The 20,740-nt window shown below is 44.2% G+C and overlaps 1 protein-coding gene across 2 annotated transcripts in view; it reads left to right on the forward strand.

Annotated features, from left to right (window-relative positions):
• The window catches only part of Ly86 (lymphocyte antigen 86), a 70,479-nt gene that overhangs the window by 24,297 nt on the left and 25,442 nt on the right, over positions 1 to 20,740 (forward strand). Inside the window, exons 2-4 of one of the 2 annotated variants that reach the window (XM_048426654.3) lie at positions 5,187 to 5,273; positions 6,374 to 6,502; positions 12,461 to 12,915. In XM_048426654.3, the coding sequence (XP_048282611.3) occupies positions 5,187 to 5,273; positions 6,374 to 6,502; positions 12,461 to 12,603 (359 nt within the window). In that variant the 3' untranslated portion in view covers positions 12,604 to 12,915. Of the gene's footprint in view, positions 1 to 5,186; positions 5,274 to 6,373; positions 6,503 to 12,460; positions 12,916 to 20,740 lie in introns of those variants that run through there. The other variant, XM_048426725.3, reaches the window with a different exon arrangement.

Below are 20,740 nucleotides of genomic sequence, written 5' to 3' on the forward strand. Positions count from 1 at the left end.
TCTCCCAAACACACACTAGCCAGGAAGTACCAAGGATGTCAGCTTCTGGGCCACAACCCCAGAAAGTATTAAGGCAAGGATGTTGGCTTCTGGGCCACCACCTAGTCAATTCAGCTCAGGAGATGCCAGGCAACTAAGAGAGTATACGGCATGAGAAAGGCTCATTGAGATCTTGCTCTCTCTAAGCCCCACTGGTTTCTGTAACTCTGATCCACAAACATGCCAAAATGAAGACATGATATCATAGTCATTCATAGTTCATTCATAGAATGAAGAATATGATACCATTGGCCTTCATGAGTCAGATAGATGCTGTGTGGGCCATCCACTGGAGCACGGGAAACCTAACAGTGCAGTGTCACTGCAGAACAAAGCTCTCCGGGTTGAGAGCAGCCTAGGTTTTGGGGTGGGAAATACTAAGAATTGGATCTGCACCATGGTCTATGATCTCCTCAGCCACAGGTTTTTGACAAGGAATACAGGACCAAGCCTGAAATTCTTCCCGGTGGGCCAATCAGAAAGTGGTTAGTTCCCCCATTACAGTCATGTCGCTCTTAACCCAGTAAGCACAGCTTACCTGACAGGTCAGTATTGCAGAGTGGACTCCAGCAATAGGTAAGACACCAATGTCTTTTCTCTCCATCAGCCTCTCTGGTACTCTCCAGGACTACAAAAGCTAGCCAGCGGGAAGGGCGTTTCCTGGTCAGTTTGGGGCTGATTTCTCTATGACTTGCAACAAGTGTGTGATATCAGCAGCAGTCGGGGTCCTACCAGGTGGATAAGATGGGTAAGCAAGGGCATCGGCCTGTGTTGTCTGGGAGGCCTCTGCGGTTTCCCTAATCAACCATTTCTAAGGAGGTTTTTCCATGCCTTACACTGAAATCTACACTTCTCTAGAGGAGCATTGTCCACCAGGGCAGAGTAGTTCTGCTTGAACTTGCAGTGTTAAGTTGTACTTTGAAATTATCTTCCTAACTAGTGGTTTCTGTGGGGATTTTTCATACATCCTTAGCTTTGTTTTGAGGGGTTGTTGTTGTTGTTGTCGTTTTGGTTTTGTCTTGTTTTTTGCTTTATTTTTGATTAACCCACCTATTCTCCCTCCTCTTTCTCACCATCTCCTCCATCCCCGTTTAATGCCTTAACCCTCAGCATTTCCCCTCTTCTTTCTTTGCATATGTGTTCCACTCTCTGTCCACTTAATCTTTTTAAGTTGAGTTGTGAGACAGTAGGCTTCTCCATGGCTTTTCACACCCCTTCCTTAGGGTTAGTCCTCCCTTTCACCTAGGTTTCCCCCATACTACCTGCTTAAATCTTCTGGCCCCTAGGACTCCACCTCACGTCCTCCGCTTCATCTATAATCTCCTATCCCCACTCCCTTCACTTACCCCACAAAGGCCCCTTTTTAGAAGAAAGTAATTCTTTTAGTCAGTACTACTTCACTAGGGGTAAGTTAGTACCTTGTGGGGTGGGGTGGGGTGGGATGGGAGCGGGGGTTCAGCAGTTTCTGTCACATTGTGAGTTGTCACAGGGATGCTTTTTCACATGGAGAGCAACTGGAGATGCTGACTGCCATCCTGTGGTACACAAAAGATTATGTAAGACTAAATGTCAAGAATCATGAGGCTAGGCTTTAAGGTTGTCAATGGCATTCCAAATAACCTTCAATATCCCTTCTTCCAATAGGTGCTAGTATCATATGACGTGGCACCCCCAGTTCTGGGAGCCCATGTCTGGTAGAGGGATGGCAGGGTGTGCAGTATACGCAACACAGAGCATGCTCCGTGCCCAAATGTTTCCATAAGAATGTACAGGGTATTAACGCAGAGTGGGACTGAAGGAAGTGACGTCACCTTTTCCTAGAGGTTTGTAGACTGCGTACTTATATCCAAAGACATCACTCTTGCATATAAACTTGAGAAAATTGCCAGGAATGCTCAGAAAATCCCTAAGTACTTTTAAAATAATCTTTGTTTCCCTATACATTTCCATAGAGAGAGGAGACAAGCAACCTGCTGATCCCTTTGTTACTTTGTGTCTTATTAAAATTATTTTTCTAATTCCAGGAAAAGGCTTTATTTCTTTCTCCTCCTTTCAGTTATCCTACGCATATCTTTAAAATATTGATAAGCTCTCCCTGGAATTCTGTAACTGCGAACTGAACAATACATATGCCTCTTTTTCATTGTGCCTTGGATGGCAATTTAAATTAACACACAATTTCAGGGTGCGCTTTCCTAAACGTCTGTTGTTTAGACAACCTCTGTTGTCTCCCATACTGAGTGTGAAGTGTGTAGCCAGAGCAATTGGTTCTTCCCTCCCCACCATTTTCCAATCTGAAAAAAAGTCCTGAGACGGCATGAAAATGTTGAGGAAGGGGCTGGAGAAATGGCTCAATGGTTAAGAGCACTGACGGCTCTTCCAGAGGACCCGGGTTCAATTCTCAGCACCCACATGGCAGCTCACAACTGTCTGAAAATCCAGTCCCAGGGGATCTGACACCTTCATACCAATGCACATAAAATAAAGATAAATAAATCATAAAAAAAAATTAAAAAAAAGAAAATGTTGAGGAAGAAGTCAAGTAAGCATGAGAAAAGAGGGGCATTTTCCCCTCAGAGAATTAGAAAGCAAACCAAAAAGAGTTTGATGAGAGGGTGCCTGCGTTAGCTCTGCCAGGCTGGGATCGCATAGGCCCATTTCCATCACGAGCATCACAGACAACGATGCTATTCTCAGGTCAGTGTGTGGATGGTAACAGCACTGTCTGCATCATCACCCAGAAACCCACAGTGGAAGCAGGTATGCGGTTGGATTACCCAACGCCATGTACCTGCATAGAACATATCCCAGGCAACTCTAAGAATGAAATTAACATACATTTCCTCGGATTGACTTATTGAGTGCAATGCACAATACTTACCACGCAGCAACGTGGGTTTGTTTGTGCTTCTGTTAACGCTGAGTTTACCTCTTGACTCAACGCTTTCTATGTCGGGACCTAGTTAAGCGGGTAGAACATTTCTGAGTCTATATGCTGCAATCTGTGGAAGGTGAAAAGCCACACTCACTTCTCAGATTGTTTCTTATTCTACCAGTCTGGATCCTATAGAGAAGGTAATAACCAATCAATTCAATGTAATATAAATAATTTAATGTAGGGAATTCACTAATTGAATTGAAAAATTAGACAGACCAAAACAGCAAAATGAGGGTGAAGAGGAGTTGCCTCCTTGAAGACTGGAGAAGCAAAGGGCAAAAGGTAGTGGGATGAAAACTTGGGCGCTCAGACCTTGTGGCCTGAGTCGGGGGAAAGGGTAACCGTTTCTGAGACACTATTTTCCAGCGGTCTGGGAACACACAGGACTGAGCCTGGCTGGCTTCAGAAGGTGCCAGAGAAGCATATATTGGAACCAAGTACCACTGAAACCTGATGAAAAGCAAGGCCAGCCCCTGGCTGCAGCCTCCATTTCGCTCTGGTGCCCTGACTGCACACAACAAACAAAGGGGTGATGGCAGAGGGGAGCCTCACAAGGCAAAGTACAAAGGCTGGATCTGGAGCTGGGGTGTGGATAACTGAAGAGATGACCCATACTCGTTTGTATTATGTGCATTTGTTGGGTACCTATCTGCCAGATGAGCGGAGTAATGGAGAGGCTGGAAACATAGACTGAAATTTCCTAAGAAGTTCTCAGCTCAAGGTGGCTTTCCTCCCTTAGTCACAGTGAGAAGCAGAGTGGGAAAGCAAGTGAAAAGTAAACGACCACAGAAATAGTTCCTGCCTTACAGGGGTCGAGTTTACATTAAGGGCTGTAGGGTCAAGGCACAGAGCAAATCACCAAGTTGGGTTCCTATTGTACAGTTACCATAGCCTCAGATTCAGCCAAACCCAGATCTAATGTATATAAATATGAGTACACTGAGCGTGTACAAAGTACTTCCTGTGCTTCTCCAGCTAAGCAGGAGAACAATGCGTCACACCGCCTTTGCCTTGTGCCACACGATTGCATCACACTTACAACTATTGTAAGTCCCCTAGGAATGATTTAAAATATCTGGTGGGCAGGGGGGTGACTGAAGACATGACTGACTCATTAGTTAAAGGGGTTTGCACAGAACCTGCCTTTGGTTTCCCGCACCCACATGGCAGCTCACAACTGCCTGAAAACTCCAGTTCCAGAGGATCCAACTCCTTTTCGTAACCTCCACGGGTACGTATGTGTTACACATGCATACGTGTAGGCACTCACGCACACACTTTAAGAAAACAATGAATATATACACAGGAGGATTCCATAGGTCCTATGAAAATATGATGACTTATATCAAGAACTTTAGCGTCTATTGATTTTGGTATCCATAGACTCCAGGGGGAGGGGCAGTCCTGGAATAGATAATGAAGGATGACTAGACATATTTACACAGCTTAAAGAGTTTGTCAGACACAACAGGGTTTAGGAATTCAGAAAAGCAAAAGGCAATTTTCAAGACAATGAGGAAGCCTTCGCAAAAAGTGAGAATTAGCAAGATGCTTTTGAAATGAGTGAAAGTATACAAGCAAATCAGAGGGCTAGAGATTTGTACTATATATGCATGTGTGTGTGTGTGTGTGTGTGTGTGTGTGTGTGTGTGTGTGTGTATGTGTTGCCACCTGGCCTCAAGTCCACAAAAGGCCTCAAGATGTAAAGTGTGGCTTGGGTGGGGGGCAGTAGGCTCTTTTTTCTCCTTATTCTGGTTCATAAAGAGCTGTTTAAATAAGCAAAAGTTATATGTAAAATACATTATCTTTAGCTCCTGACTGTTTAGCATAATGCCTTGTACAGAGCAGAACATTGAGGGGAGGGGTTCTGTTGGATGGGATGGGATAGCCTAAGATAAAGCAGAATTGTAAAGGTACATCTTAAGTGAGTACCTACATACATCTTCTGTCAGCAAGATGAAGGTCAGGGAATGAAAGAACTTAAGCAATGATGAAAAATGTAAGTAATCAACTAGTCATCTGTGGACTGACACATGTCATCAGCATGAACATAACAGTGACTGTGGACAGGCTGGGGGGAGCTGCTGAAATGTTACAGGCATTTTTAAGTGTGGGACGCTCCAGTGAGTCCTGTGAAAATCATTAGTGCAGATTCGCTGATGAGTTTGCAGTGAGCTCATGACTAATCTCTTGGTGTTCTCTTTGGCAGATCCCTTACAGGATTTTGGCCTTTCCATTGACCAGTGTTCCAGGCATGTCCAACCATCCCTCAACATTCGATTTGGCATCATTCTGAGTAAGTAGACCTCAACACTAAGCATAGCAGAGCCTCCTCCCCTGCACACACAATGATTGACGTTGATAGCACAGCAGGCTGCACCATTATCCCGCCTTCATCTCTCACATCCCCTCTCTAGTTAATCCTCAGGGTCGTGGAATGCTGTGCTGTGGTATTAAAGAGACTCTTGGTGCTCATTTCAACACTGTCAGTCCCTGGTCACCATAAACAGCAAAGAAGCGATTGTCTTGTGGCTACACAGACAGAAGGTTCCCATATTACTTCTGCCACAAACAGACCTGCTCCACCCCATAGCAGCATGATTTGTCACTCACATGATTTTGCTTCCCAAACAATAATGGAAGTTTTTACAATTTGGCAAAAACTTAAAAGGGGGGGGTCTTTCTTCCTACCCTAGACTGTGAGAGCACACACTTCCTGGTCATTTCTTGCTTGGCCACGCCATTAGAGTAAACCAGTATGTTTGCCACAGTTACTAAAGTATCCCTGCTTTTATAAGACCAGTTTTCTCAAAACAGAGCAGAAGCATTCAGTAACCAAGAATCTAGGATCATTCTCAAAGACCAAGAATTCTCACGTGACTGAATCTTTCTAGAACTCTATGCAATCTTGGGTCTCATAGCATGTGGAGAAATGCTATGGGCAGGGAAACCAAGAGGGGGGGAAATGAGTAAAAGACAAAAGAAACGAGTGGGAAAGGGGACCAGAAAGAAATGAAAACTGCCAATGGAGCTCCCTGACATTCTCTAGGAAGCCATGAGCAGCATCTACCAGGCAACAGTAGTGGGAATATGCAGACTCAACCCTGCCCTGCTAGCATGGAAGCTAATAACACTATGGAACTAAGGAACTCTAAAAGCCAAACTTACAGACATTCCACTGATGGACAGAGCACTGAGCAACAGGAAGGGAGTGTAGCCAATGAGCCACCTTAAGTAAAACTTAAGGTAGAAATGCTGCTCTGTCGAGAAGAGATGCGCCCCTCATTCCTTGCTTGCTTCAGGCTGCAGGCTCCGAAGGTCATTGAGACAGTGCTGTTGAGCCTTGAGCGACCTTGCAGAGCAGACAAACAGCGCTGAAGTTGTGCTTGTCTATAGGAGAGGACATCAGCAAGCTGTTTCTGGACATGGCTCTTGTCTCGGGAGGCTCTTCTGTTCTGAACTTCTCCTATCCCATCTGTGAGGAGGATCTGCCCAAGTTCTCTTTCTGCGGAAGAAGAAAAGGAGGTAAGCCACCTGCTTTGCTGGCTGCTTGGTCCTGACACCAAGGTCCGGGTGGACAGCGCCCTAGCTCTACCAGGAAAGTCGGAAAAGGGCAACCCACTCCCAACCCATCAGCACCCATTGCATACAAATGCCAGCTAATTCTGTGCAGAGGGCCTCCCTTAGACAGATGTGAGCATTGATAGAAAAGGTACATAGGAGATGGTTCTAATGGAGGCTTTTCCCACATATATAACAGCATCTTACTCAAATGATGGGCAGCAGAGAGGGCCAATACTTTTCAAACCCCACAAGGGGTCAGCGTATTTCCATGTTTCCTCTTCTTCTTTGACTATCACTGTTACATCCATGTTTGTATGTGCACGTATGTATGCTTGAATAAATATAAATATGACCTGCAAAGTCCATTTGTTGGTGGTGTGTATATGGTTTCTTAAGGTTGACTGTTCTTCAGTAAAGAGGCTCAACCCTGGGAAAGGCCAATTCTCCTACTCCCAGCAGTCATTAGTTGCCTATAATTCTTTATCTAGGGGTGGGACCCCATGAAATTTCCCCCCTCTATGTTAGCATGTTCCGGGCTTGTTTGCACAACTGTTTCCCCGACAGGCTCTTTCCTAGCAGACTTTCTGACCTTCCAACTCTCACAGTCTTTCTGCCCCTCTTCCTTGATGTTTCCTGCGCCAGAGATGCGGGAGCAGTGATGTAGATAAAACAGCTGAGGCTGGGTTCCCATTGGCCTGTTGATCATGGAATTGTGTCCAGCTGTGGTTTTCTGTGATTGTCTCCGCTTGTTGTAAAGACAAGGTTCTCTGATGGGGGTGGTAGCTAGACTTATCTGTGGGTGTAAGGATAAGACTGAGAATGGAATAAGGAATTATCCTGGTCTAGCGAAGCACTGATAGTAGACTCCTCTAGGAGTCATGACCTCACTAGCCCTGAGAAGCTGGCTGGGTTTCTAGAACCAGGTGTGATTTGTCTCCTGTTGGATGGGCCTTCAGCCCAATTAGACAGCTCTTAGTCGCTACCAACACGTGAATGCCACTTAGGGCATTGTAATGCCCTGGACATTTTTGAAGGGTTGGGTACAACCATGTGTTTCCTCAGCATGATGAACATGTAGATTCAATCTCTTTTTATTTCTGTAATTATTTTTTAATGTGGAAAAATGGATAAAGCCAGGATGGCCCAATCTGTAGGAGCATCAGCAGTCAGAAGAGGAACGACATCAGGAAGTGAATGTGAACAGCAACTCCTACAGCAGAATTAGAACTGTAAAATTTCTCACACATAATCAGATGCTAATCTAAACTCTCAGGACTCTGGTAGTTTGTTCCACCTGAATCTGCGCCTCCCTCTCCCGATAAGGTTTGCGCGTCTTCTGTACCTACCACGAGTTAGGGCGAAGGCCTGGGGATTAAACAAAAGACACACACACAAAGAGACCTGGGTCATTCGTCAAGAGCCGAATGCCAATTTTATTTAGCTTTCTGCAAGGTTAATATACTTTTGCCCCAGTAAAAGAGATCCCCTCCCTGCCAGACAGGGAAGCCAGGAGTGAAGAACCTGACACTGTGTGAGAAATTTCTCCCAGGCAGGGGGTGGTGGGCGGAGGGCAGCGACAGAAAGTTGAGAGGGGATTAGGCACCGTGGGAACTCCTCTGGACAGGTGGGAAATTACCATTCCAAAGGTTTAACAAAGCTAGATCACCAGGCTAAAAGCGGAGCTAGCACAGAAATTAGCAAGAAGCTTGGCTGGCTAATATAAACAGTCCTTGCAATTTGTGCCTCAAGGACCAAGGGGGAAACCTGGGATCCTACAGTAGTTCTAAATACAGCCTAGAAAGCTTAGAGGAAGTATGACCCTGACACAGACCCCTTTCTAGTCTCCTGGCATCTGCCTTCCCTTGAACCTATGGAGATACACATGTATAAAATATAGAAGCTGAGAAGTGTATAAGAGAGAACATATGGTGTTTGTCTTTCTAAGCCTGGGCTACCTCCTTAAGATAATATCTTCTAATTCTTTCCATTTTCCTGAGAATTGCATAATCCCAATTTCTTTATGGTTAAATAAAATTTCACTGTGTGTATGTGCTCTGTTCTTATGATTCATTCACCTGTTGAAGAACATCTCAGATCATTCCCATTTTCTTGCTATTGTGAAGAGAGCAAGTTGTCTCTTCAGTAGAAGGCAAAATCTTCTGAATAGATGCCCATGGGTAGTATGGCTGGGTTCTATGGACGTTCTATTTCTAGATTATTAGAGAAATGTCCTCCACTGAAATACATGATGGTAGCACCTCACTGTATTCCTACCGGCAGGGAATAATGCCCATTGTCCCCCCATCCTCACCAGTATTAGTTGTCATTTGTTGTCCTGGTGACAATCATTCTGACAGGGGTGAGGTGAAATCTCAGAATAGACTTAGTTGATATTTCCCAGATAGGGATGTTGAGCATTTTTGTAAATATCTTATTGATCATTTTTATTTCTTCTTTTGAGCACTTGTATAGCTCCTCAGCCATATTTTAAATTGGGTTATTTCCTAATTGTTTAATGTTTTTATCCCTTTGCCCATTTTAGATACTAATCCTCTATCATACATATGAATAGAAAAGACCTCCCATTCATTTTCTTTTTTCTTTTTTGAAAATAATTTTTCCATATAACATACTCTAACCATGATTTCTTCTCCCCAACTTTCCTAGCTCCTCTTCCTACCCATCCAACTACATACCCCTCCTCTTTTTCTAAAAAACAAACAGGCAAGAAAAAAACAGAAAATGCACAAGAAACACAGACACACACAGAAACCCAAAAAACACAAAATTGGAAACCATAACATACAAGCAAGAGACCAGTAAGATAAAAATTACCCAAACAAAGCAATAGAAGATGAAAGAACCTCCAAGAATATCCTTGAGTTCGTCCTGTGTTAATCCTCTACTTCAGGCATGGGCCTCCCTTAAACCTGGTTAGTACACCCAGTGAGACTCCATTGGAAAGAACTAAATTTTTGCAAGCAGATGTCAGTTAGAGATAGATTCTTGGTTAGAAATGTGAGCTCAAATCCACTTTCTTCTCTTAGTCCTGGGACCTCATCTGACTTGAATCTGTGCCGGCCCTGTGACTGTTGCCGCAGACTCTGGGAGTCCATGGTTGTGCCCATCCTGTTGTGTTTGAATGACACTGTTTCCTTGGTGTCCTCTGTCTTCTCTGGCTTTTACAACTTCTCCACTTCCTCTTCCACACAGTTCCTTGAAGCCTGAGGGGAGGGGTTCGATGGAGGCATCCCATTTAGGACTGAGTGTTCCAAAGTCTCTCATTCTCTACACATTATCCAGTGTCCCTGTATCAGTTCCCATTTACTGCAAGTGGAAACATCTCGGGAGATATCCTAGCAAGATGCTGATCTGTGAGTACAGCAGAATGTCATTAGGAGTCATTGTTATTGTCCTGTTCCTTTAGCAGAACGATAGTGTTTATTTATCCCCTTAGGCCCATGACCTATTTAGTTTCAGGTTCTTGACTGCCTGAGCAGTGTCAGGGCTCCATTCAAATGGGTTCCATTGCATGGAGAGGGCTTTAGATCTAATCAGGTAGTGCTTGGTTACTCCTGTCTTTGTGCCACTATAGCACCTGTCTATCATGCTGGCAGGTTAACGTTGTAGATTTCAGGGTTTGTAGCGGGTTGGTGTTTACTCTTCTCCCCTGATAGCACGCAGAGCGTCTTCAGTACCATGAACACTAGTAGTAGGAATGAAGGCTCTAGGTAGGCATCAGCTTGACTTCTCCCTGTTCAATGAGATATGTGTTGTCTCTGTCAATACGACCCTATCATCCATTGGAGGGAAGCAACCAATAGCCTTGGAAGTGCCTGAGTTATTTGGGGGTGCCACAGATCCCCTTTTGCCAAAAATCAATTAGAGGTAACCCATTCATGGCACTGGTAGTTTCACTTGGTTCTCTAGTTGAACCTTTGTCTCCGCCATTATTTGGTGACTCCACTTAGATTTCTTTGATCTATGTATATATTTTAAGAAGCTTCGACAGTAGTAGGTTTCCATATGACTCCCCAAATGGCCCTTAGTGTTGACTGCTCCTCCCTGTATTCCCTCTCTTACTCCCTTTCCTCCTCCCCATCCTATTTAACCCTACTCTTCCAGTCCCCTCCTGTCTCCCCATAATGATATACTCTATTTCCACCTCCTGGAGAAAGCTTCCCCTCTCCCCAGTCTCTTACCCTATAACTAACCTCTGTGGTTATATAAATTGTAGCCTGCTTGTCAAAGATTTACCAACTAATATCCACATATAAGAGAATATACACAGTATTTGTCTTTTGAGGTCTGGATTATCTCACTCAGGATGATTTTTTTTCCCTAGCTTTATCATTTATCTATGAATTTCATGGCTTCATTTTCTTGCCTCATTTTTTAATTGTTTTTATTGAGCTATACATTTTTCTCTACTCCCCTCCTTTCCTCCCCTCCCCTTCTACCCTCTCCATGACCCCCACACTCCCAATTTACTCAGGAGATCTTGTCTTTTTCTCCTTCCTGTGTAGATCCATGTATGTCTCTCTTAGGGTCCTCTTCACTGTCTAGGTTGTCTGGAGTTGTGAACTGTAGGTTTTTGTTTTGTTTTGTTTTTTTGCTTTATGTCTAGAAGCCACTTATAAGTGAGTACATATTCTATTTGTCTTTCTCAGTCTGGGTTACCTCACTCAATATGATTTTTTCTAGAACCATTTTTTTGCATGCAAATTTCAAGATGTCATTATTTTTTATCATTTTTTGCATGCAAATTTCAAGATGTCATTCTTTTTTAACATTGTTTCTTTTTAACAGCTATATAATATTCCATTTTGTAAATGTACCACATTTCCATTATCCATGAATCTGTTGATGGACATCTAGGCTATTTCCAATTTCTGACCAATCCAAATAGAGCAGCAATGAACATGAGTGAGCAAGTGTCTCTGTAGTAGGATGTAAAGTCTTCGGGTGCATGCCTAAGAGTGGTATAGCTGGATCTTGAGGTAGATATGTTCCCAGCTTCCCGAGAAACTGTCATGCTGATTTCCATAGCATCTGTTCAAGCTTGCATTCCTGCCAACAGTGGCTAAGTTTTTTTCTTTCCCACATCCTCACCAGCATGAGCTGTCATTTATTTTATTGGCCTTGACCATTCTGACTGGGGTAAGATGAAATCTCAAAGTCATTTTGATTTGCATTTCCCCAGTGACTAAGGATATTGAACATGTCTTTAAGTGTTTCTCAGCCTTTTGTGCTTCATCTATTGAAAATTCTCCGTTCAGTTCTGTGCCCCATTTTTTAATTGGGTTATTTCCAGCATTGTTCTCTGTTCAGGATTGCCTTGGCTATCTAAGAATTTTATTTCTAAATGAATCTTTAAAATTTTTTTCAGTGTCTTGGAAAAATGATGTTGGCATTTTGAAGGGGGTATAATTGAGTCTTTAGACTGCTTCTGGTATGATGGCATTTTCACAATATTGATTCTCCCAACCCACGAGCATGAGAGGTTTTTCCATCTTTCAATGTCTTCTTCAATTTCCTCTTTGAGAAATGGGCTGCTTTTGGGTGTTTTGAAGTCTTCATTATAGAGGTCATCTCTTCCTCCATTGGGTTTATTCCCAGATAGTTCACATTTATGATGGCTGTTCTACATGGGGCGGCTTCCGTCATTTCTTCTTCAGCATGTTTGCCATTGGTAGACAGGAGGGCAGCAGACTTGTCTATGATAATTTTATGTCTATATAATTTTATGTCTATGATAATTTTATATCACTTTATAATATTAATCAGCTAAAAGAATTTTCTGGTAGAGTCTTGAGATCTCATATATAGAACCTTATCATCTGCAAATAGAGATATTTTGACTTCTGTCCTTTCTTAGTTGCATATCTTTAATTGGTGTCTTTTGTGCTACTGTTCTAGCCAAGATTCAGCGACTATTGGTTGAGGCAGCGGAAGTTACTCCCACACCAAGACTCCGAACACTGTATTTAAAAAGTGGGGAAATAGATATCTGCATCTTGTTCCTGAGTTTAATAGGAATGCTTCGAGTTCTTCCCATTTAATATGTTGTCTGTAGGTTTGTCATATATAGCCTTTATCATGTAGAAATATGTTCCTTCTCTTTTAAGTATCTCCAAGACTTTTATCCTGAAAGGATGTTGGATTTTGTCAAAAGCTTTTTCTGCATCTATTGAAATATCCATGTGATTTCTGTCCTTTAGTTCTTTGAGTCCACTATATAATGTGTTGCGTTTTAGTTATCTTAACTGCCTTAAAATTATCCGAATCCTCTTACAAAATGTTTAGTTATATTGATATACATGTGTTGAACCATCCTTGCATGCTTGAAGTAAAGCTGACTTGTTTGTGATAAATGAACTTTCTTATTTTTTCTAAAATTTGGTTCGTAAGTATTTTATTGAAAATTTTTTCATCTAATCCATTCTACCTGCCTTTGTCTTAGCTAGCCCCCAACTTTCCCGGCCACACTTAGCCAACTCCTCCCCTCTATTGCTTCAATCCCATCTCTCCCCTCTCCCTTTTTTTCTCTCTTTTGTGGTCTACTCTGTCTTCTTTTGGCTCCATCCCTCCCTACCTTCCTTCCCCCTCCACAGTGATTAAGTCCCTTACTTGGTGCCAAGTGCTCTAGGGAACCTAAGATGAACGAAGGATGTTTTCTGACTTCCAGGACATTATTGGCTTGAGGTAAGATGTCCCGCGCTACCGTCTCGCCTGCAAGAACCACGCGGTACACATAGGATCCTTCTGCAGAAATGGCTTTAATCCTCTTGGGAGCTAGAGCATAAGCCACATGGCGGAGACCCAGATAAGATGGAACCCATCCCTTATATAGGAAACAGACCCTGCTTTGGACGTGTCATTCTTGGATTGGTTAACTGCTCCCAGTCCCAGGTGATACCTTGGGAGTAGTGGAAAAATACCAACACGTGTGAGCTTTCTAGCTCACCTGGCGGTGCAGCGCCATCTATGGTGGAGAGTATGGTTGCGGCCTTCTACATCTCCCCCTAATTTTACTTCTTTGCAGAAAGGCAACTCCCTAGGAAGGTAAAGATAGAGGTCGCACTTCCCAAAATGAAAACATTAAAATGGGCTTACACGGAATCTGTCCCTAGGCTCATGACACCTGGAACCTATCCGGCCTGCCCTCTGCCAATTTTCTGGGAAAGGGAATATACGGCAGGAAACCCTTAAGCAGAGCGACTTATCTCTCAGAGAGGGCCATTCTCTGTGCGATGCTTTTCAGCTCCACAACCTTCAGGGCTAGCTAAGCCAAGCACTCCACCCTGTGCAATGGACCACAGTCCTAGGGGTGCAGGAGCTTGTTGGCTTAAACCTTACTGCTTTAACATAGATAACCACATATCAGAAGAGGCTCCCTGTTCCAGGGCAGCCAGCGCTGAGCAAAAACCACTTTATCCCTATGGCTTTGGGATTTGAGTCAGCAGACCATCCAGAGGAGAAACACTATTCCATAGCATAGGACTGTTCCAAACATTCCAACCCCCACCCATTCTTTGAAGTAGGAGATGAAGGACACAATCCAGGACTGGAATTCTTTGGCCAGGCTTATGTCCACTCGCGTGGAGTTGATTGTCACGATGGACCATCTCAAGGAGGACAGCAAATCATCAAAATTCTCCTGCAAGATACAAAGACAATTCTCAGGACAAGTTAGCCACTTTTATAAAGTTCTCATATGGTACACTGGTCACACATAAGGCTGGAGTTTTCCATTTACAGCCCAATTGGGCAAGCTGTCATAAGCTATCCACCTGTTCTTGTACTAGGTCAATTATTTAATTAAGAATCATTATTCCACCTCTAATAGATGTATCTATGGTAGTCTGCTGATCCAGGGCTGTAGCCACTGTGGTAGATAACTGATTGAGGGTCTTTGTTTTTTATGATATAGGCCGTGTTGTCCCAGTGGCGCCTAGGAAAAACCCAGGCCCTGTTTGTTGATATAAGGTTTAAGATTTATTGGCTCCCGTATTCCTTGCCGGTACGGTGGCCTTGGGTTCCAGAGCCCGCCCGCTGGAACCAAGGGCTGTGTGCGGCCCTGAGCCTGCTCGCTGCGCGGATTCCCGTGTCCCAGGCCAGGAAGTAGCGGCTCCACCCCCAGGCGCCCCTGCCTTCCCCGCGGGGCTAGCCTAGTTCTCCACGGCGGCTGTGTTGGTGGGGGAGTGTGGCGGGAGCCGACACTCAGACCGAGGCGGCACAGGCGGCAACATCTCAAGGTCCGCGCCAGAGCCGCTGCGGCTCAAGGGGCCGATGGGAGAGGCGGCGACCAGGGCCGCTTCCCTACTAGCCAACTCTCAACACCTGTGCCACAGCAAAAGCGGCTGTAAACTCTCACAGATTCAGCCAACGACCCAATCACCCCAAAATCCAAGGGCCCTTCGCATCCACCTCCCTGCGGATCCTGAAACACCAGACAAGCCAAGCGTACACACAGCAATCTTTTAGGAGGACTTGAGTTCTTAAAATGCTAAGCAGTTCTTAAAAACTTAAGTCGCACTATGTAGATGTAATACGGTACTGCCTGTTTACTGCGTCTAAACCTTAATTGCGCTTTTATTATGATAAATACGACCAGCCCTGCCTGAAGTCAGCATCGTTTAGCGTAGCCAAATGGAACCATAGCCATTTTACCCTCAGAGATCAGTACAGTTTTAGGTACATTGTAAGCCTTCTGGCCCGGCTGCCTGTGGCACCGCTGTGACATCCTCCAGGCCAGGCACCAACCGAGCCGCACCAATTGAGCCGGCGCAACGTGCTCCCCACCATAGCCACAGAGCAAAGCTCCGCTCCAGCCGCCCTCCAGCCCCAGCTGCACCCACTCCGAGCCCAAACCAGTGCATGGAGCAAAGCTGAACTCAGAGAAGCAGGCTTGCAGATCTGCGATCACTGAAAGGACCTCATTTAATCTTTTAGGGAATTTGGGCGTCGTTTAGTCTCTTTGGCTGCTTCCTGCTGAAATTGGGCCGTTGCATTCTTAGGGGTATACACTACAACATTTCAGGAGGTCTCGGTGATTCAAACCACGTGAATCTCAAGCACATACTTAGGCTCCCATCCTCCGTGGAGGCGAAAACAGAACCTCTCTCCCAAAACATCACATCCATAGCAGTTTCTAAGTTTAAATATCTTTCTCCTATCCAGTACACAACAGACAATATGAACAACATAACATAAAGCTTTTGACCTTGTAAATCAGCCTTCTCCCCCATTTTCACTTTTTTAGAATCACTGGGGGGTCCTTTTTAACTTATTTTCTTTTCTGTCTCCCCCATTCTTTACCGGGGGGTCCTTTTTAACTTATCTGGGTGCGCGCACAACCTCCCACTGCTGCTCAGTTTCTGATATGCTCTCTGGACTTTAGAACGTACCTCTCTGAGCACGCATGCCTGTAGTTCTGAATCCTCCTTGTGTCCAAGGGGTCTCCGGCGGTGCAAAGTTCTTCTTCTTCCTCCCGGGTATGGCACCAGATGTCCCGCGCTACCGTCTCGCCTGCAAGAACCACGCGGTACACATAGAATCCTTCTGCAGAAATGGCTTTAATCCTCTTGGGAGCTAGAGCATAAGCCACATGGCGGAGACCCAGATAAGATGGAACCCATCCCTTATATAGGAAACAGACCCTGCTTTGGACGTGTCATTCTTGGATTGGTTAACTGCTCCCAGTCCCAGGTGATACCTTGGGAGTAGTGGAAAAATACCAACACGTGTGAGCTTTCTAGCTCACCTGGCGGTGCAGTGCCATCTATGGTGGAGAGTATGGTTGCGGCCTTCTACAGTAAGAGATTTATAAAACTGGTTCATAGTTACCACAAGTGGTGTTTACACTGACAGGAATAAACAAAATGCCAGGTCAGCCTAGGAGGTAGCTCAGACCCATGGTGTTCCACTTCTGAGAACACGAACAAACTAGGGAACCGAGTAAAAAAATTGCTTGCCTGACCCCTTTAAAGTTATCTGAATCCTGTAACAAGGTGTTCAACTATACATATTCAATTTTGAATAATATTCCTTTGTATATGGGTCATATTTTCTTTATCCATTCATCTGCTGCTGGAAACATAGGTTGATCACAAAGTCGATACTCTACAATGAGCAACATGCATCATAACCTTCACTGCCCTGCTTCTCCCGTTGCATCCTGCCCCATCCCCCATGTGCACCTTCAGCATCTCAGCCAAAGGTTGCCCCTTTCTGACCACAGCTTGTGTGTTAATAGGGGTCCCTTTGGCCTGTAACATCTGCTCCCATTTGTCTTCCATGCCAACTTAACCCAAGAATCCTTCCTCCAAACCCAGCCAGATTAACTGCTTCGTCATTGCAGGAGCCAGGGAATTGTGTGGGGTAGCAGATGGCAGAGAGGCTGATTAACTATTACGGGGGTGCAGCTCGATAGGAAAAATTACTGAGTGTTTTGCGATTGGCAACGATTTATGGTTCCTACTTCTGTTATTGCTCCATCTCAGCTTCAGGTGTGTGTGTGTGTGTGTGTGTGTGTGTGTGTGTGTGTGTGTGTGTGACTTTACTCCTGAAGGCATGGTTATTTCTGCTTCCTGTCTCTGTGGACATGACAGAGAGAACTATATCATAAAGAGATAGCGAACATGTGTTTTTGCTAAATTTGGGGTGGGCAGAGGACAGGCTGGATAGGAGGACACCTGTGCACATCAGATGAGAGTGTGTTAGGGTGGTTCTGCATGACTAGATACGGGAAGCTCATCAGATCCTCCCATGGAGGAAATTGTCTTGGTCCTCCACGATTAAGAAAACCATACTATTTATCCTGTGCATGATTTTAATATAATTAATAAAACAGGAGAAATATTGTTCCCTCAAACAGTTTAAGGAGTCTAAATCTGCTTAGCAGCTCGGAAAATTTGCCTTATACCTATCCGAATGCTGGGCAGGCAGCCCACAGTCATTTACTTTCCTTATTGCTATGGGGACTGCAGAGGCAGGCAGAGGGGCTCGCATTTGGGGAATTGCCCGGAAATTTTGTTTAGTATTAAACAACCAAATAAGGGATACACAAGTGCTGCACAAATTATTATGTAAATTAAATAAGCCAGAAAAGTGGAATCTTAAAATTCAGAGGTCTCTTGGGTCGTGGTGTTTTTTAACCTACTGCAGAAAGGGCAGTTGCCGTGATTAACACTGTGATCCGAAGCAGCGAATGACACCAGGGAGAACCAGAGTCATCAAACTCAAGCACAAGCTGCTGCTTACATGGCAGGCACAAAACTGAGTCCCTGGGGCCTTGCAGTTCTTCTTAGCAGAGAGGGAGGAAAAGTTGCCATCCACTGTGGGGGGCACAGTCTGCTGCCATTTGTAAGTCAGGGGCTGTGTGGTGCTTACAACACATGCTTCAGCAACTGGATTCCTCTGGCTGTTCTCTAAGCCAAAAAAAAAAAAAAGCTATATAATATAATAAAATGTACTGTTCATCTTTTCTGCTCTACCTCAGCTACTATGACAAGAGGGGCGCTTTGGAGCAAAAGGCCAAGTGACAACCCTTGGACCCAAGGATTCCAAGGACTGCCCATTGTTTATGCATTTGGGGGGACAAGTTCTCCTATCCCAAAGAAATCTATGAGAATCCAAAGAGAAACATAGCATCATTCAGATTCAGTGGGGTGTGGAACTGAACACAGACACACCTCGTTTTATCCTATCTCATTTCATGGCACTTGGCAGGAACTGTGTTTAACAAATTGAAGACTTGACAGCCCTTGACCGTCTCTTGGCACCATTTCTCCAACAGCATGTGCTCACTTTGTATGTTCACACTTTTTTGGCAATAAGGATTTCTAAACTAAAGTACGTTAATCTTTTTTGTAGACGTAGGCTGTTGCACATTGAGCAAATCACGATGCAGTATAAATGTAACATGTATGTGTATCCAGATGCCGTGGTCTACAGTCAAACCAGCTGTTCACAGGAACATCTGTAGAAAGTTCTGAATCAAGAGGCAAATAGACCACCAGGGGATCATCCAAAACCAGCTCCTCTTTCTTCTCCTAAGGTCCCCGAGCCCCTTCATCCAGGCTCTGAGCTTAGGGAGACAGAGACAAGGTGTGAAGCATCTTCTATACCACATGCTCTCTAGCTGGGTGACATAGATTCGTTTGCATTCAGTGCTTTGAGACAAGCTGCAAATGCTCAATATCAATATCAATATTTAAGACTGAAGTGGATTTGGACACATGCTCTTACTGACCATACCTAATTACTAACCTTAAGGAGACAAGCTGGAGAAGTCCCCACCACACTCAGGGACTGTCACACAGGTATAATGTCCTGCCATTGGGCAGCTTAGCTTTGTTCTTATCCACAATTCCTTATCTTGGTTACCTTAGTAGATATTAATTTGGGCTATATTTTAGTTAGAGTCCTGTTGCCCTGAGCAGGGATCACAAGCCGCATGTAATTATTACGTATTCTTATGCCAGTCTGAGCTGCGGTATGCCATAAGTCGAAAGTACAGGCCCAATTTTTAAAGACAGTGACAGAAAAGTATATTATATCACCATCATTGATAGACGTCTGTCTGGTGTGGGAAGTCCTTCTGGATGTGTGTTGCTTTTATTGGTTAATGAATAAAACTGCTTTTGGACAATGGCTTGGCAGAGTAAAGCCAGGACAGAGATGTAGAGAGAGAGTGGGCAGAGTCAGGGAGAAGCCATGTAGCCACCACAGGAGACAGACACCTCCACTGGAGCCTGCTGAAACTGCTGGTAGGCCACGACCTCACGGTGATGCACAAATTAGTGGAGATGGGTTAGTTTAGGGTATAAGAGCTCACTAAAAATATGCTCAAGCTGTTGTTGCAGATGATATAGTTTCTGTGTGGTTATTTGGTTCTGGGTGGCCAGGAATAAGCTAACAGGCTCCACCTACATTTGTCTTCATTTTCTGTGGTTATAACACAATGCCTGAGACAGGGTTGTCTTTGAAGAACTGAAGTTTGTTTGTTTGTCTGTTTGTTTGCACTGCTGGAATGGAACCAAGAGCCTTGCTTGTGCTACACAAGTACTCTACAGCTTAATGATGCGGGAACCTGGAGGTTTATTCGACCCATGGTTCTAGAGGCGGAAAACCTAATTCCCACAGTTCAGCATTCGGCCAGAGCCTTCTTACTACATCAGGACACAGCAGAAAGTATCACATGGGACAACGGAGCAAGCTGCTAGCCTGGGTGTCTCCTTTTCTTCACTACCACTAACTGTGTTGTGAAGGCTTCACTTCTGCGATGTCACCCAATCCGAGTGACCTCCCAAAGACTCCCACATCCAAATGCTATTCATAACCTAACTTTATGAGTTAATTCCCAGCACGTAAAACTTGAAGGACATATTCAAACCACAGCAATGTTGAAATACTGTTTGAGACATGGTTGGCACGTTCGTCGTTTTCCATCACTGTATTACAATACTTGAAATAATCAACCTAAAAAGAGAAAAGGTTTATTTAGGCTCACAGTTTCTGAGGCTTCAGTCCATGGTGGTTGGTTCCACTGTTTGGGGGCCAGGAGTGTGTGATGGAGCAAAGATGCTTACCTCATGGTATGAAGAAACAAAAAGATAAGAAAGGGCTGTAGTCCCAGGATCCTCTGAGAGACACACCCCTAGTGACCTACTATCCTTTCATAGACTCTACCTCCTAAAAGTTCCTTCGCCTCCCAGCAGTGGCACTGGCTGCGAACCTTCAACGCACAGGTCTTTGGGGAACATTTAAGACTCAAATCATTAGGCTAAGTTAAGTAAAATAGATCAATGCAGTATGTGTTTATTAATAAGGATATGTTAGTTTGTTATGAAAACTATTTGTAGTTTTTCAAATGTGACTTTTCAAAAACACAGTTAGGGGCTAGGGAGATGACTCGGTGGGTAAAGGTACTTGCTGTCAAGCCTGATACCCTCTGTTAGGTTCCTGAAACCCATGCAGTAGAAGGCAAAAACTGACCCTGAAATTTGTCCCTCTGACCTCCACAAGTGTGCTGTGGCCTCTGCACGTCCACACACATATAGATGCTCAAACAATCAGCCAATGTAAAAAAGTTTCAAAACCAAAATTATACATACATGATGGTCTTTATAATTCTACTGGGCAGAGAAGCATATTATTATTATTATATCACATACATTATAATATGCATTATAT

Source organism: Myodes glareolus, chromosome 14 (assembly GCF_982192425.1).
Source record: "Myodes glareolus chromosome 14, mMyoGla1.1, whole genome shotgun sequence".
NCBI classification, from domain to species: domain Eukaryota; kingdom Metazoa; phylum Chordata; class Mammalia; order Rodentia; family Cricetidae; genus Myodes; species Myodes glareolus.